At 40.4% G+C, this 16,249-nt stretch overlaps 2 protein-coding genes across 8 annotated transcripts in view; both read right to left on the bottom strand.

Annotated features, from left to right (window-relative positions):
- The window catches only part of LOC109928721 (EMI domain-containing protein 1), a 308,825-nt gene extending 306,058 nt beyond the window's left edge, over positions 1 to 2,767 (bottom strand). For all 5 annotated transcript variants that reach the window (XM_048611521.1, XM_048611520.1, XM_048611524.1 and 2 more), the window contains exon 1: positions 2,266 to 2,767. In XM_048611521.1, the coding sequence (XP_048467478.1) occupies positions 2,266 to 2,468 (203 nt within the window). In that variant the 5' untranslated portion in view covers positions 2,469 to 2,767. The remainder of the gene's footprint in view (positions 1 to 2,265) is intronic.
- Positions 2,768 to 12,003: 9,236 nt separating this feature from the next.
- LOC109912461 (ABC transporter B family member 1-like) overlaps positions 12,004 to 16,249 on the bottom strand; it is a 171,954-nt gene continuing 167,708 nt past the window's right edge. For all 3 annotated transcript variants that reach the window (XM_048611177.1, XM_048611176.1, XM_048611178.1), the window contains one exon: positions 12,004 to 15,246. In XM_048611177.1, the coding sequence (XP_048467134.1) occupies positions 15,097 to 15,246 (150 nt within the window). In that variant the 3' untranslated portion in view covers positions 12,004 to 15,096. The remainder of the gene's footprint in view (positions 15,247 to 16,249) is intronic.

Below are 16,249 nucleotides of genomic sequence, written 5' to 3'. Positions count from 1 at the left end.
TCACTGGAGGCGCACTGACAAAGTTACCTAGCAGGGTGACAAAACGTTTGCAGTCAAACACACCAGCTCGGCGAGCAAGTCTACAACCTTAACAAGGAATTCATTTAAAATTGAACCCAGGAGCTCTTGTGGTGCAGTGGTAGTGCCCTTACCTCCGACATAGGAGGCCTAGGTTCTAATTCCACTTGCTGCAGCAGTCTGTAACCACATCTCTGAGCAGGTTGATATAGAAAATATTTTAAAACTGACCTTTAGGGTTCCTATGGTATAATGATAATGTCCCTCCCCCTGAGCCAAGAGGCCTGACTTTGAGTCCCACCTGCTCCAGAGGTGTGGAATAACATCTTTGAACAGGTTGGTTTAAAATATACAAACTTTATTATTAGTTTAAAGGGTGTGGGCTAGGCCAGCATTTGTTTCCCATCCCTAATTGCCCTGGAGAAGGTGGTGGTGATACACTACCTTTTTAAACCGCTGCAGTGGGGGTTGTAAGGACTGCCCCAGTACTGCTGGGGAGGGTATTTGTCCCAGCCACACTCAAGGAAAGGTGTTGTGCTTCCGAGTGAGAAGTTTGGAGGGCGTTTTCTGGGCGCTGACGTTTCCCTGCATCTGCTTCCCCTGTAGGTGCTGGAGCTTGCGGATTTGGAAGGTGATGTGGATGTTTTCTGCAGTGCATCTTGTGAATGGTACAGCCAGCCATGAATCGGTTATGGGGGTGGGGAGTGAATGTACAAGTTGGTGATTGCTGAAGCTGAAGTGCAGCCCCTCTGGCGTGCTGATGCAGTGTGGCAGATAGTTTATCAGGGCAGACAGAAACTCACGCCGCTGTAACCCCACAGTTGTATTCCTATTTATAACCAAGGCTGGACCCTCAGTGCAGCCTTACCCAGACACTGGGAATGAGGGGTGGTCCAGTCAAGTAAACCACAGCAGTTTCATACGGTGGAAAAAGATCAGTGTTGATGCACTTTTCAATCAATTTTAACATGCGATTAAAAACCTATAATGTTGCACCCGACTCAGGTGCAGAAACGATCAGAATTGACCAGACTACAGAGGGGGGATTTCAGCATTATCAATGAAGCTGTGAGTTTTCCGTTTGCATTCTCTTTCGTTTCCCGAGGCTATCAAAGCTGCTGGAATTCTCCCTGCAATCAGAGCCAGCGAGAGCCTGGGGAGGCGGGTGAATGGGACACCAGCCTGAGCCTTCTGGCTCGGTGCTGCGGAGATTTCTTGGGAAGGAGGGAGGCGGCGTTCTCGGCTTACTGGAGGGCCAAGCACTCCCAACCCTGCTTCTTTCAACTCACAACGGGGCTGGCTCGGCTGTTCCGCTTCAAACTTGTCCTTTGTCCTGACGCTTTGTGTAGGAGAGGCAGACAGCCATTGTCACTGTATGACCGAACAGGTCATTTAACCTCACCATCCTGTCAAAGTGCTTGGCCAGGAAATGCGGTAGGAAAAGGAAGTTAGTTAGGACTTTGGTTAGGTCTTCGAGAAAACACACACATTCGTAAACTAGGTGTGATCCAATATTACAAATCACCCGGGTTCCACCATGGTGGCAGCCAAGTAATGATAATGTCTAAAGACACAGAATGGTCTCAGTTCACACAAGCCATGCCTGGCACAGAGGGACTTGGCCATGAAATGCTGGTGCCCACATCACTGGCTCACACACCGGCGGCTGCCTGCACCAAGCATTGGAGATTCGAGAGGAGACAGCAAGCAAACTAACAAATCAATCCCCTGACAAGCTGTGCCCATTTCAAACAAATCCCATTGCCAAACTCACAGCAACGCCAAGAGATTCCTACACTGCTGAAACTGCATCAGGAAACCCAGTGGGTCTTTAAATGCTGCACTGCTCTTCTTTATGAAGAAAACATTTTTTTTAAAAAAAATGTCAGTCTCAACACGTGTTCCGGGCAGCTATTTTGAATCAGAGTTTTAAATGTGGACTAACGCCTTAATGTTATCAAACAAAGCGTTTAAAGGGGTCATGCAGTGAACTATTTGGGAAGGTCGGACTGTTTGAAGTGAGGAGCGGATTTCTGATGCAGAAAATCAAACCGATGTCAGGGGGAATCCTGAACGTATCTCCACGCAGTGAGCTATTTGTGTTCCCTTACACAAACTATCCACCAGCAGCACTGACCGCTCTGCAACAAGTCACAGGCAGCCTTGTGTGTCCTCTCCCCCTCCTCTCGGGTAAAGGTTACTCGTGTCCTATGGATTAACACCCAAAAAAAAACCCAGGCGGTTTACCTGCGGCTGAGAAAGCCATTGCTGACACCTCCGAGCTGGTCCTTGCTGCTTTGCAATCCCGGAGGGTATTTGTACTGGAATCCGATGCCCCACGAAGTGCACACCAGGGGGATTAAATAGAGCAGAAAGAAAGTCGCCTGCAAGCCTCTCCACGATGCCGTGCACCGCCGGAGGTTCCTGAAAGTGCTAGCAGTCCCGGCCATTCCCCGGACACTTCACTGGATGTTGCTGGCTTTGCTCCCTGCCTCCTCCAGGGCCCAGGCGGCAGTGTCGTGCGCCTCCCTCTGTCCGTCCCGGAGCGGGTGACAGAGCCAGGGGCACTTGTGCAGGAACCTCAGGACACAGTGAGCCCCCCCCCCCACCAGAGAAACGCTGCAAACATCCGCCGGTGTCAGGGCTGCTCGGTCATCACCGATTGGTGTTTGCCTCCGACTGTCACTGAGCATGGGATCTGGAGGGAGGTTTTATAGAGAGAGAGGGGGCTGCCTGTCCGCCCGGCTCAGTGCTGTGCCCTGGCGCTTCCACTTGGGCTTTTTGTTTCTGCTCAGGGCAGTGTGTGTGTGTGTTTTATCACTTCCCCTCCCCCTTGGGGTCTGTTTTGTGTGTGTGTGTGTGTGTGTGTGAGAGAGAGAGAGAGAGAGACGCCTGGCTGATGGATTGCTGCTAGTGAGAACTCAGAGGAATGAGTGGGGAGGGGGTGGTGGTTGGAGAATAGTTTCTTTTCCACCCCCGCCCTCCTCAAACTTTCCCCGTGAGGGCAGTCAGCTCCTGAGACTACAGGCAGATCCCATCCCCTCCATTCTGCAAATTCCCTGCAGCCCCTTCCTTCAATCGGCTGCACAGGGCGCTGTCATGTTGTTTCCTTTTGCTTTTTCTTTGCTTAATTATTGTTCACTTTTTGTTAAGAAAAAAGTGTTCAGCGCAACATGTTGTGAATTAGACGGCTGGGATATTCAGCACCAGGCTTGGAAATGCCAAGTCCCCCTCCTCGATGTACTCGCGGCTTGTGGGATTTTACCCGCAGAGGAAGCCAGAGGGCAGCATTGAGCAGAGGAAGACTGTCCTCAGCATGTTTTAGAGAGCTCGGTGCATGGATCCTTCTGTCTCTGTCACCAGCTCTTGTTCCTCTTTTACACACACACCCCTCCAGTTTATCTCCGTGTTTCCATTTGCACCTTCGCAGCGCTCGAAACCACCTTGTTTTTCAGCAGGGCTCCCGAGCTGACAGGGACAAAACACTGCGGCAGGTCTTGGCGGATGTTCCATGTTCTTAAGGGGGTGCCCTTCTGTAAGCGATAGGAGGAAGGTGCCCGGGGAGTGAGTAGGACCTGGGCTTGGCTATCCCAAATGAGGTGAAAAACAAAATGACTCTCCTGCGGAGACCGCTCACAGACACCAACAGCCACAAACTCAACATTGTCCCATTTACTGTAATCGTGGTGAAAAGTTTCTCTTTAAATGAGGTCTTCATGAAGCATGGGTGTTTGCCCGAAATTAATTATTGAATGAGATCACTTATTTCACTTCCTTCAATTTAATCCCGTTGTTCAAATCGGTCGATGGAATGTTATTCCATCGACTAATCCTCCCGACGCCCCCCCCCCCCAACTTTCAGAATCCAGGCACCACAATCCTGAATACTAGACCTATCCCTTTGATTTCCTTTTGCACTATTTCATCTATTCCATTCTCGCCTCTTTCCTTTCTTATCCAGGTGAACTTTCCCTTAGGTCTGGGAAACAGGCTTCTCTTGTTGCAGATGTGTCACAAAGGATCAATCCTCGATTGAGTGCAATTAGCAGAAAGATGGTGGGTTTGGCTGCAATAGGGATATTTTACTGGATGGAACAATGCTCGTTATTCCTCACAAGCTAGATGTGGATATGTGGTATTGAAACAATTAACATTTGTTACAGAGATAGTGGGAACTGGCAATGTTGGAGAATCCGAGATAACAAGGTGTAGAGCTGGATGAACACAGCACAATTAGTGTCTAGTCTCATTAGGCTATTCAGAGCACCAGTCTTTCAATGATGTATCATACTTCAAGTGATTCCAAGTAAGATGGCACCTGAGAACTTTACATCCTCAGCTCCTATTCTATTATAGAGTGATAGTCTAGAGTTATAAACCATAACCACGTCGCCTAAAGATATATTTAAATAGTGACTGAGCCACATGTTGTGAGGAGGGGAAAGAGTGAAGTAGGATTTGAGAAGAAACACCAAAGCCTAGGTCATTCCAACAGTCTGAGATTTATTGCAATCCATAGATGCCCATAGAGAATCCATGCAGGGGTAACTGAAGCAGAGGTCCAGAATAAACACTGACTAATCCTAAGGGGAGAAGATCAAACTTGGTGCAGGAGATCTTTAGAATCCATTCAATTCTTAAGGTACAGAACCACAAAAGAGGCACATGATAACCCCATGCAGCAGGTAAGAAAGACATCAGCTATTCAAACGAAAAGTTTAATTTTAAATCAACACACCACTTTCAGAAAATGGGAAAAAGGTCAAAAGTCACACAAGCCCAAGTTATAGTCCAGTAGTTCTGTCGGACTGTAACAGCTCAGTTCTGAGGGTCACCAGACGCGAAACGTTAACTGCTTTTTCCTTCACAGATGCTGTCAGACCTGCTGATCTTTTCCAGCAACTTTATTTTTGTTATAGTCCAACAGGTTTAATTGAACACACAAGCTTTCAGAGCATTGCCCCTTCCTCAAGTGTAATGAGAGAGGAAGTATCAAGGCACAGAATTTATAAGTAAATGATCAAAGGATCATACAACTGATGGAGGTAGTCAGCCAGCCAATTTAGAGTTATTAAATACATCTGTATTAGCTGTATAATCCTTTGATCTTTTAATTATAAATTGTATCTTGATACTTTCTCTCTCATTACACCTGAGGAAGGGGCACACTCCAAAAGCTTGTACATTCAATTAAACCTGCTGGACTGTAACCTGGTGTCATGTGATTTTTGACCTTGTCCAACATCGGCACCTCTGCATCATAAAATGGGCCGGAGCAGAATACAGAAAAGCTAAAAAGCAAAGAACTATGCACAGAAGAGGTAAATGAGGTAGAACAGCTTCCATTAGAAGACAGACCCAAAGAGTTAGGGAAATTAATGATCTAGACCAAGCATTTTGGCAAGTGGACATTTACATCAATCGGCAACTCAGGAATACAAAGTTAGATCATATCACAAATATCATATTATTATCAGATACTGAGCCTTGGGTGACAAAACACTGTTTACAGCCAACAGATGTTCAATGATGTGGTCTAGGGGTCACCACACTATCTTAATGGTATGCTATAAGCAACTCTCCAACATGAATGATACTGAATATTGGAAAACTTGCATTCACAACCAGGCACTCACTTCTGATTTGAAAGTCTGTATTGACCCTAATCTCATTTAAAAGCTGGAAGGTGTTAAACAGAGGGTTAAGGAGCAGCTGGCAGCTGATGTTTCAAGGCTCCTTAAGCTCTTGGTGGGAAAGCAGAATCCTCAGAGGCTAATTACTTTGTTTTATACAATTGATAATATGGAAATCTGTGACATTACTAATTAGATGGAAATAATTTTGACTGAGAACAAAAATGAAGAAAATTCAGACTCTTGTACCAACCAACATAGAGAAGAAATGGCAAGCAAAGAAGCAGCAACTAACAATATATTTCTTAAGGCAACTGAAGCATTAACCAAATGAATTGAGACAGATTACAATACAATTACAACTAGTTATGACAAATTCAAGTCACATATTAGGTACTGAGATAACTAGGAAGGGACAAGTTCAAGTAGAAATTTGATCTTCCAACTTTCCAAAGAAGAATTCTGAACCAGAATAAGAGTGTCCAAACAAATCAACAACCATTTTTCCCATTCCAAAGAAAACAGGTTCGGGGAGAATAACGAAACCTCCAGATTGTTTGAATTTGTAAAAACGCTTGAAAGAGATGGGGTAGTGGTAAATGCATCATATAATAAATGTATAACAATATCTATCAGAAAAATATACTTGGATATTTATGGGTCTGAAAGTGTTAATACTTGATTGAGTACAAGAAACAATACCCATTGCAATGATGGCATGAGGACTTGGGTGGAGTAAAGTAGGATTCTCTGGAAAACAGGCCTAAAACCAGGCCCTCCCAACAATGTTTATAGTAGTGTAGAGCCTATTATAACCTATAAATAATTGCAAAGATGCAATAAACTACATCTGGCTTACCTTACAAGAGTCTCCTTCTTAGCCCAAGAGGCTACCCTTGTACACACTAGACTATCGGAGCCTCTAAGCAAACTATACATTGCTTGGCCTGCTGAGTTCATCCAGCCCTGCACCTTGTTGTCTCAGATTCTCCAGCATCTGCAGTTCCTACTATCTCTATACATTTTGAAGATACAGAAAACAGCACTACCCTTGTTTTTTTAACATAAGAAGATTCAACAAATGACAGTAGATTCACGCTCCTTAATGGTAGCAATGAAAATCCAAAATCTTGCTTCACTGATGTTAATCTTGAGTTAATCAATTTGAATACAAATTGACTTTGAAGTTTAAAGTTTTAGTAAAGATTTGGAGCTCGAGTTGTGGGTGAGGTTGTTGTCTTGCTCGCTGAGCTGGCTTGTTCTTGTTCAGACGTTTCGTCACCATGCTAGGGTGACATCATCAGTGAGGCCTCCTATGAAGCGATGTTGTTCTACTCCACTTGGAATTTATACTATCTGGTCCGTTGTGGTGAATACTGTCATTTCCGGTTTTTGTTCTATATGGGTTTGTATATGGAGACCGGAAATGACACTACTCACCATTACAGACCGGACAGTATAAATTGCAAGTGGAGTAGAACAACATCGCTTCATCAGAGGCCTCACTGATGATGTTACTTAGCATGGTGCTGAAACGTCCGAATGAAAATAAACCAGCTCGGCAAGCAAGTCAACAAACTGACTTTGAAGCAGCTAGACCCCATTATCCAGGGTCTGTCACTCCACTTTGTTCAATGTTTCATTCAATGGTCAATCCATAGTTACGCCAGTCTGAGAAGAGCAAGACCATTCCTTAGAGTAAGTATTTTGAAATATGATAGCAATAGGGAAGACTGAACTCATACGCACATAGGGCTTAGGACCAAGACTAGGCCTTTTGGCCCTTTTAATCTGCTGTGCAATTTACGAGTTATATCTAACTGGGGTGTCAAAACCACTTTCTTGTTTGCTGACCCCATCTACCAATAACCCTAGTCTCCTTTGTCTAGCAAAAATCTAACTTCACCTCGAATAAAGTCAGTGACTAATTCTCGACTGCTTTCTGGAGAAGGGAATTCCAGATACTAACAATCCTCAGAGGATTAAAAATGCTCTTAATCTTCATCTTAAAGGGAGCTTCTTATTCTTAAGCTGCCTTATTGCACTCTAGTCTTCCCTAAATGAGGAATCATCCTCCCAGTATTTGTTTAATCAAGACCTCCCAGGATCTTATTTATTTCAATAAGGTCTCCTTTCATTCTTCTAAATTCCAAGGGGTATTGGCCCAAACTGCATTCCTTCATAACATGAACCCCTCATCCCAGGAATGAGTCAAGTAAAATCATATTTGGGGCTGGCTAGCAATCAAGCACAAGATCAATATGATTCTTCCTAAAGAATAACTCTTCAATTTTCTTCCTTGTAGCACTCAATCTTCATTGATAGATGCAGGTGATCCTTTTGTACTTATAAAACAATTTGTTTAATCAAAGAGAATTGCTGTTTGAATACTAATAAACATACCATTTTGTAATTTTAAAGCCACATTTTACACTGACATTAAATGTGTATTTTTGAACCAGATACAGAACATTAGCAATCTACTGATAAATACTGGAGCACTGATTAATAGTAATAGAAATTCAGAGTTTTGCTGGTGATATTTCATGAGTTTTAAACTCCATGCACCTCTACACATTTCAGATGCTCAATATTTTTCACAATTTGCTAAATCTTTGCTTATATATAATGAATAAACAAGGTTGTGAAAACATTCTATTACAAATGTTACAAGCTGTGCAAAGAATAGAAGAATAGCGCTGGCAAAATGGATAGTTTTTCCTATGTGCATTCACCAGAACTGCAGGTGCACCAGGGAGTTCATAGTCAAATTAGCCATGGTTGTAAGGATTGTAGCTATTTTACAAAAAAGGAAGAGAGAGGTCAAAGTGAATATTGGCCCCTTAGACATCTGAGGAGACAGTCATGGAGAATAGGGAAATGGCAGACAAGTCAAACAGACATCTTGCATTCGCCTTTACAGTGAGATTTTGAACATCTCATTCATACTAAAGAATACAAAAGAGGAATGAAGGACCATCACTGCAGTAGTAGTATTTGACAAGCTAATGGGGCTAAAGGCATATAAGTTCCTTGATCCTGACCACTTGCATCCTAGGATCCTAAAAGATATAGCGATAGTAGATGCAGTGGTTATAATTTTCCAAAAGTCATTGGATTCCAGAGAAGTATCAGAGGATTGGAAGACTGCCACTGTAACAGCCTTATTCAAAAAGGGAAACAAAAAAACATTTAACTATAGGCAGATTAGGTTGTAGTCTTGCTCGCCGAGCTGGTGTGTTTGATTGCAGACGTTTCATCACCCTGCTAAGTAACATTGTCAGTGCGCCTCTGGTGAAACGTTGGTGTTCTGTCCCATTTGTTATTTATATGCCTGTTTGCTGGGGTGGTTGGCATCACTTCTGGTTCTGTTTTTCAGTGGTTTGTATGTCGGGTCCAGGTCAATGTGTTTGTTGATGGAGTTCCATTTGGAATACCAGGACTCAAGGAATTCCCTGGCATATCTCTGGTTGGCTTGTGCTATTATGGATGTCAAATTCATGTCCTTCTTTGTCCATGTGTATTGAGACCTGCGACAGCTACTGATGAACATAAAGGATCCCATACCCATAATCAATAAAACCAACATAATATACAAAATTCCATGCAAGAACATGGAGAGACATTACATAGGCCAAACTGGAAGAAAACTGACAATAAGGATACACGAATACCAACTAGCCACCAAGAGACACGACCAGTTCTCAGTAGTCTCAATACACATGGACGAAGAAGGACATGAATTTGACTGGGACAACACATCCATAATACCACAGGCCAAACAGAGACATGCCAGGGAATTCCTGGAGGCATGGCATTCCAACCTGAGCTCCATCAACAAATACATGGAACTGGACCCGATATACAAACCACTGAAAAACAGAACCAGAAGTGATGCCAACTACCCCAGCAAACTGAGGCATATAAATAACAAGCGGGACAGAACACCAACACTTCACTGGAGGCGCACTGACAAAGTTACCTAGCAGGGTGACAAAACGTCTGCAACCAAACACACCAGCTCGGCGAGCAAGTCTACAACCTCATCCACAACCCGAGCTACAAGTCTTCTCAAAAGCTATAGGCAGATTAGCCTAACAGCAATTGTTGGAAAAGCATGGGAATTAATTATTAAGGAAGTAATAACAGAACATTTGGAAAACTATAATCTCATCAAGCAGAGTCAGCATGGCTTCATGAAAGGGAAATTGTGTCTGACCAATTTATTAGACTGTTTCTAGAAAAACACAACCAGAGTGGATAGAGGAAAACTAGTGTGTGTGTTGATTTTGGACTTCCAGAAGGCATTCAACAAAGGCACCTCCAAAAGGTTAAGTCATAAGAGCCCGTGGTGTTGGAGGTAGCTTACTGGCACTGATAGAGACTTGGCTACAATAACCAAATTTGTAGGTGACACAAAAAAGGCTGGAAAGGCAGGTTGAGAGAGATACTTAACCTATCAATAGCCTTCTATAAATCGTAAGTAGACAAAAAGTTGGCAAATGGAGTATAATGTGGGAAAATGTGAAGTTGTTAATATTGGAAGGGAGAACCAAAGAACAGATTATTTAAACAGAGAAAAACTGCAGAAAGCTACAAAACAAAGGGATTTATGGATACCTGTACATGAAACACAAAACTAGCACAGTGCACCAGGTAATCAGGAAGGCTGATGGAATGTTGGTCCTTATTTCAAGGCAGCTGGAGTATTAGAGTCGGGAAATCTTACTGCAATTGTTCAAGGTCTTAGTGACACTACACTTGAAGAACAGAGCAGTTTTGGTCCCATTTTCAGGCAAGATACCATTTCATTGGAGGCAATTCAGAGAAGGCTCGCTAGGATGATCCCTGTAATGGAGGGATTGGCTTATGAGTAAAGGTTAAACAGGTTGGGACTCTACTCACTGAAGTTTAGAAAACCAAGAGGTGATCTCATTGAAACACAAGATTCTTAAGGGGCTTGACAGGGTAAGTGCTGAGAGAATGCTTCCCCTCGTGGGAGAGTCAAGGACCAGATGGCATAGAATCAGAATAAAGGGGCACCAATTGACGGAGAAGGGGACGAATTTCTTCTCTCAAAGGTTTGAAAACTTTTGCAACTCCTTGCCACAGAGAGCTGTGGGAGTACGGTTCTCGTGAATATTTAAAGCTGAGATAGATAGGTTCTTGATCAGTAAGGGAGTCAAAGGTTTCAGGGAAGCATGCAGAAAAGTGGATACGAGGATCCAACTGAATGGCAGGGCAGGCTTGGGAGAGCTGGATGGCCTCCTTGCGTTCCTATTCTTGTGGTCTTATGCGCAGATGTGGTATGACACACCTTCATTGAAAGTGGAAACTGAACCCAGGCTTTATGGACTGGAGGTTTCATAGATAATCTTTTTTCAAATGCCAAAGATGACACTAATGGACATTCCAGATCTTCAACTGGCACTAAGGTTTGTCAAGAGAGCTGGAAGGGCTTTGATTTAAGATTCCATATGAAACACATGATCTTCAACAATACAGCATTTACAGTGGTCAAGCCAAGCTTGTACCCACTCCCTGGGAGGGCTTGAATCCAAAACTTTCCGACTGCACCAGCACTTAAACAAGTCGAACACATACCTTGAATAAAGCACAAGTAATGTTTTTACCCTTCCAACAAAATTAAGAAGATTTATATAAAGTTTTGTTAATTATACAACGAACAGCAAAGAAACACCGATTAGCAGATCAAAAATTAGATATTATGACGACTGGCAATCCACCTGTACACTATGGCACTTTCTAAATCAAGTACACTGTATGGTGATATACATTGGGAGTATTTCAGGGATTTGGCGATAAAGATATTTCAGACTTTAACCAAAACAGTAAAACAAATTCAAATAACCAAGCCATTGTGGGAATATCGTACAACCTCTCTTCACATGATGAACAAGTTAATCTATAGTTTCCAAATAGAAAAAGATGCGAGAGAGCTGGAATTATCTAGTACAGTTATCATTACATATGGCGAGCACAGAGGGAATCTTCATTTATGTCTATCCATCTACAAACCCTCAAGTGTTATTTCATGGTTTAATTTTTGTTATTGACATTTTTGGTAATGGAAATTAGTTAGCACTAATTAACAGGTACAGCCAGGGTGTTTAGAACAAATGATAACGTGGTTGGATTGTGATGGTAGAAATTGTAAAACTTACATGGATGGGCTAAAACAAGATGAAAGACCTTCCTCGTGCACAGTTACTTAATGATTTATGGTATATAATCACCAGTCTGGCGATTGTTATGTAATCATCATTTATTTTGCAATCAGTTAACCTTTAATTTAGTGCACAATAATGATAGCACAGTTACAGGAGCTTATGTATGAAAAATAACAGTGTTGAAAAATACAAATCTTAGTCATTAGAAATATGGCCTAAGATACTGCACAAATTAAATATGTTTCAGAATGAAGACAAATTGAAAAATTGATGTCAGATTATATACAGAGTTGTCTACAGATAGTTATTACTTCCCTGTGTACAAGCCCAAAATTAAAGAGGTTACCCTCAATTGTTTAATCAATAGGTAATCTATGCTATAGAATTTATACACAAGATACCTTGCTTTCTTGTTTTGAAAAAATATCAGAAGTTCACTGAAATTATAACACAAATGAAAGAGTCATGAATCATGAATAATAGCTGTGACAGAATGTGTAATGGGCACTGCAGATATTAATACACATTTGTATAAAAAGTGTCCAAATAACAATGTTTTCAAATATACAATTCACAGGAAATAAATCTTACAATATATTACTGAGTTTATTTTACAAATGTATTGCACTGGAGTTTGAAATTAGAGCTCACTCTAGACTGCAAAATAGATCCAGAGATATATTACTTCCCAAGGCAGAGACTTTTGTGCAGCAAACGTTACTGTGATTTGCAAAAGAATGAATTTGCTTGCAAGTAGAAGGTACATTTTCCCCAATTGGTTAAAAATGCCTGTAGCTTATCTCTCTTCTACCCCCTGACTCAAGAAATTGGCTTGACCAGAATCACTTAAAAAGGATCGAGAATTTAAGAGGGTGAGGACTGTCTCAAATATCCTGAATATTACTCATGTTGATTTCTTATTGTACAACATAGGGGGGAGGAAAAAAAATATGGAACCTGCAGAGAGGCAGATAACATTTGGACTCTGCCAAATGCATCCATTCAGTTAATTCCATATTCAAAAGAAGTATCAAGAAAGAGAGATTTAGTACCATTAAATGTTGCTGTATATATTTTAAAACAATACCAGTTCTATCAGTCAGACATTGATGTTTCTTTGGATTACTATCCTTTAATTTTTTCAGGATGAGATGTGAAATTTATGCAGATTATAACACCAGAAGTATTTACAAATTGCAGAACATGACCAAGGACTGGAAATTATTTTGGTCCTTGACATATAATAATAATGATATCAGACTTACAAATATTGGGAGGAAGGGTGTGAAGAAAAAAATTGAGAGTCAGATGAAGGAATAAAACACTTAGAATTTTAAATATACATGTCCAGAATAGACTTGAGGTGATGGAGCAGAGAAATGAATGCATTTCTCTGGTATATTTACACAATTAGTACATAACACCTTTAAAATAGCTTCAATTGCATTTCCTTACAAGTCTTAGTACAAATGCAAATAATTTCCTTGAAATGGAGATGTCAGGCTAACATTACTTGGTAACCAAGAATTAACTGCGTTAACAATTTTTAAAAAAACTCTATTGCCATTAAATTCAACAATTTACAACCAATTTTCAAACAACTCTGCAGACATTTCATATACTGGTGAAAATTTATTACAATATATTCTTCAATACCACTCATTAATGGTTACTCATTTACCAATTTCATGTTCTAAAATTTAAAACTAGCACCACGCCAACACAGATTTGCATTTTATATATAAAGTGCATATCATATAATCTCACACAATACTCACCACTTAACTTTTAAAATGTTTTCTTGATCTAAATATTTATTAAGACAATATCAGACACTTATCATGATGTGAGATTTGTCCCCAACTCTTTTTGAGAAAGCATTGGAAATGGACAATTCATACTATACAATCAACAAGAAGAAAATTCAACACAGAGGTATGCAACTTAGTTAAATTAATTTAGTGCTGAATGACAACAGAGTTAATTTGGATGTCATACACTCATTAGAAAAAGAAATTGTAGAAATAATTTGCAATGTCCACCACCAAATTAAAATTGATAATTTAATTAATAAAAATTGCTACTTCTAAGTTTTAATATATTTTGCTAAATAGTTAGACACAATCGTTTAAGCAGCTCAAACACCTATCACTGGGAAGACTAACTCAGTGAACCTATCAATTGAGTAGCTAAACTACACAGATCAGGTCAGTTGTGGATTGGTTCTTGGTTATGTATTGATTTGATTAATCTCTGGTGACAGTGATAGGGACACTACAATGAATCTTAGATTTGGGACAATTATTAATAGGGAGGGGTCTGCTCTTTAATCATTAGATAGCGATCTGTGCTGGAATTATGGACACCATCAGTTCATCTGTGATGATTGAGTAGGCTGCTGACAATCATCATAAACGCACATGTCCATGTAGTGCCAGCATGGTGGTTGAAGCCAGTAGATCAGTACTCAGTAGGGTCCAATGATGGAGGAAGGAGAAAAAAAAACAAACACAAAATAAATGTTTTCAATATCTCCTTAGGTGTTATACTCTAATTCTTAATTTTTACAAAACAAGTTTCTTTTCAAACAAAATACAATTACAATCTTTAACAATTGCTTGCAATCTCAACGTAGACAGTGAACTTCACTACAACTACACAGCTACCTTTTTATTTGCAGCACTGCTTTACACCCATTTCTATCAAGATTATATTCGGATAATGATACCAAATGCAGTGATCAGTTCACACACAACAACCCGAAATTAGAGCAATCAGGGAAGCAATTTACATTCAGTCATTCAATTTGAATTGATTTCCACATAAGAATAATCCAGGTTTCCCATTTTATTCTAATACACATTGCATGAGGTGCCTGACAACAAGTCTTACATATGGGAGACAAATACTTTTCAGTGGAGCATTGACGCAAATGTGATTTGAAACTGATGTAGCCCAGATATCTAGCAGCCAAGAGACTTCATGACAAACTTCCATGTTTTAGTTTTAAGATAGAGATTAATAACTGCATGTAAATTTACAATCAAACAATCTACAAATAGTCAAGGGAAGTTTACAGTTACAAACAGTGCTTGTCACATGAATTGCATTTTTTTTTAATTCATCAAAAGACATATTTCAAAACTTCCCTGCATGTCCAACACAATTCACTCAATTCATTGCACTTCTGCTTCAATAGCTGTATTGCTCCAGTATTCTCTCAGGGATTTTGGTGTCTTTTGTCTGCGTACCATTCAAGAGTCATTTTCCTGGAAATCACCTCCAAACTCTATTGAACCTGCAGTCAGTTGGTGAAGAACTAATTTCTTGTAGATTCCTCCCTTCTTTAAAAGGTTGTTATGGGTACCACATTCCACTATCCTTCCATGGTCAACAACGATCACCTTAGTAAAGAAAAACATGGCAAATAAAAATTATTTGCGTAAACAGTTCACACTTTTGGATATGATCACATTATTTTCGAAAATAAACCTATGACATGAACATTGCCTCAAAGTTTCAGTAAAAGCATCTGCCTTTGTATGGGATCAACCTTTTTGGTTAATCTTGCTTTTTTTTAAAATAACAGGCACAATTTATGCCAACTGTTGGAAGAATATGTAGTGTATTTAAGCTTACTGATTTAATGAAAAAAGATATTCACCATATAAGATAGATATTACAGCTGGCACCTAACTCTCTATTGCATGTGTCTCTAATTTATTGTGTATAGTTTATTCTATCAATCTATTTTGCCAAGGAGGAGCATGAGGGATGATAGATTAAAAATAAACAGTAGTACTCCCATTTCCTTCTGCTGAACATATGCAGAGCAACCTAGTAAACAAAAGTATGAGGCTGTTTTTGATATGAATATTTTCCATTGAAGACCATGATTTTGAGTAGTGTCTGGTTGTAAATCACTTCCATCACATATTGCATTTGTTTAACTAACTTGTCTTTGTTAAAGGGCCGAAAATACAAAATGAACTCCACATTCTGCTTTATTCAAATACTGGAAGGAACTTATTAAAACCAATTTTGTCATCCAACTCAGGTACATTTGAAATCAGTTTGTAATGGACTGTTTCTGTGGCCACTCTGGAGGTCAGCCCGACGTCAACAAAATCATGCTTTGCTAGTTAGGTTCAGCAGAGAGAAAAGTATACAAACAACTAACTATGTAGAAAACTGTACAAAAGAAACAATATAGCACACTGTATATCTTGAGAATGTGAACATCAAGAAGGAAGAGAGAAAAAAAACCACCCCTACCAATGCACAAGAAATTGGAATGGGCAATTTGGCAAATCTGGCTCAAAGTATTTCTCTCAAACTCCTGTGCTAGATATAATGAAAGGCCTATTTTCAACACAAACCCTCTCTCTCTTTTTCTTTCACTCCTAA

Source organism: Rhincodon typus, chromosome 24 (genome assembly GCF_021869965.1).
Source record: "Rhincodon typus isolate 14 chromosome 24, sRhiTyp1.1, whole genome shotgun sequence".
NCBI classification, from domain to species: domain Eukaryota; kingdom Metazoa; phylum Chordata; class Chondrichthyes; order Orectolobiformes; family Rhincodontidae; genus Rhincodon; species Rhincodon typus.
Note: the sequence above shows the minus strand (reverse complement) of the source record. Positions and strands in the feature narration are given on the sequence as shown.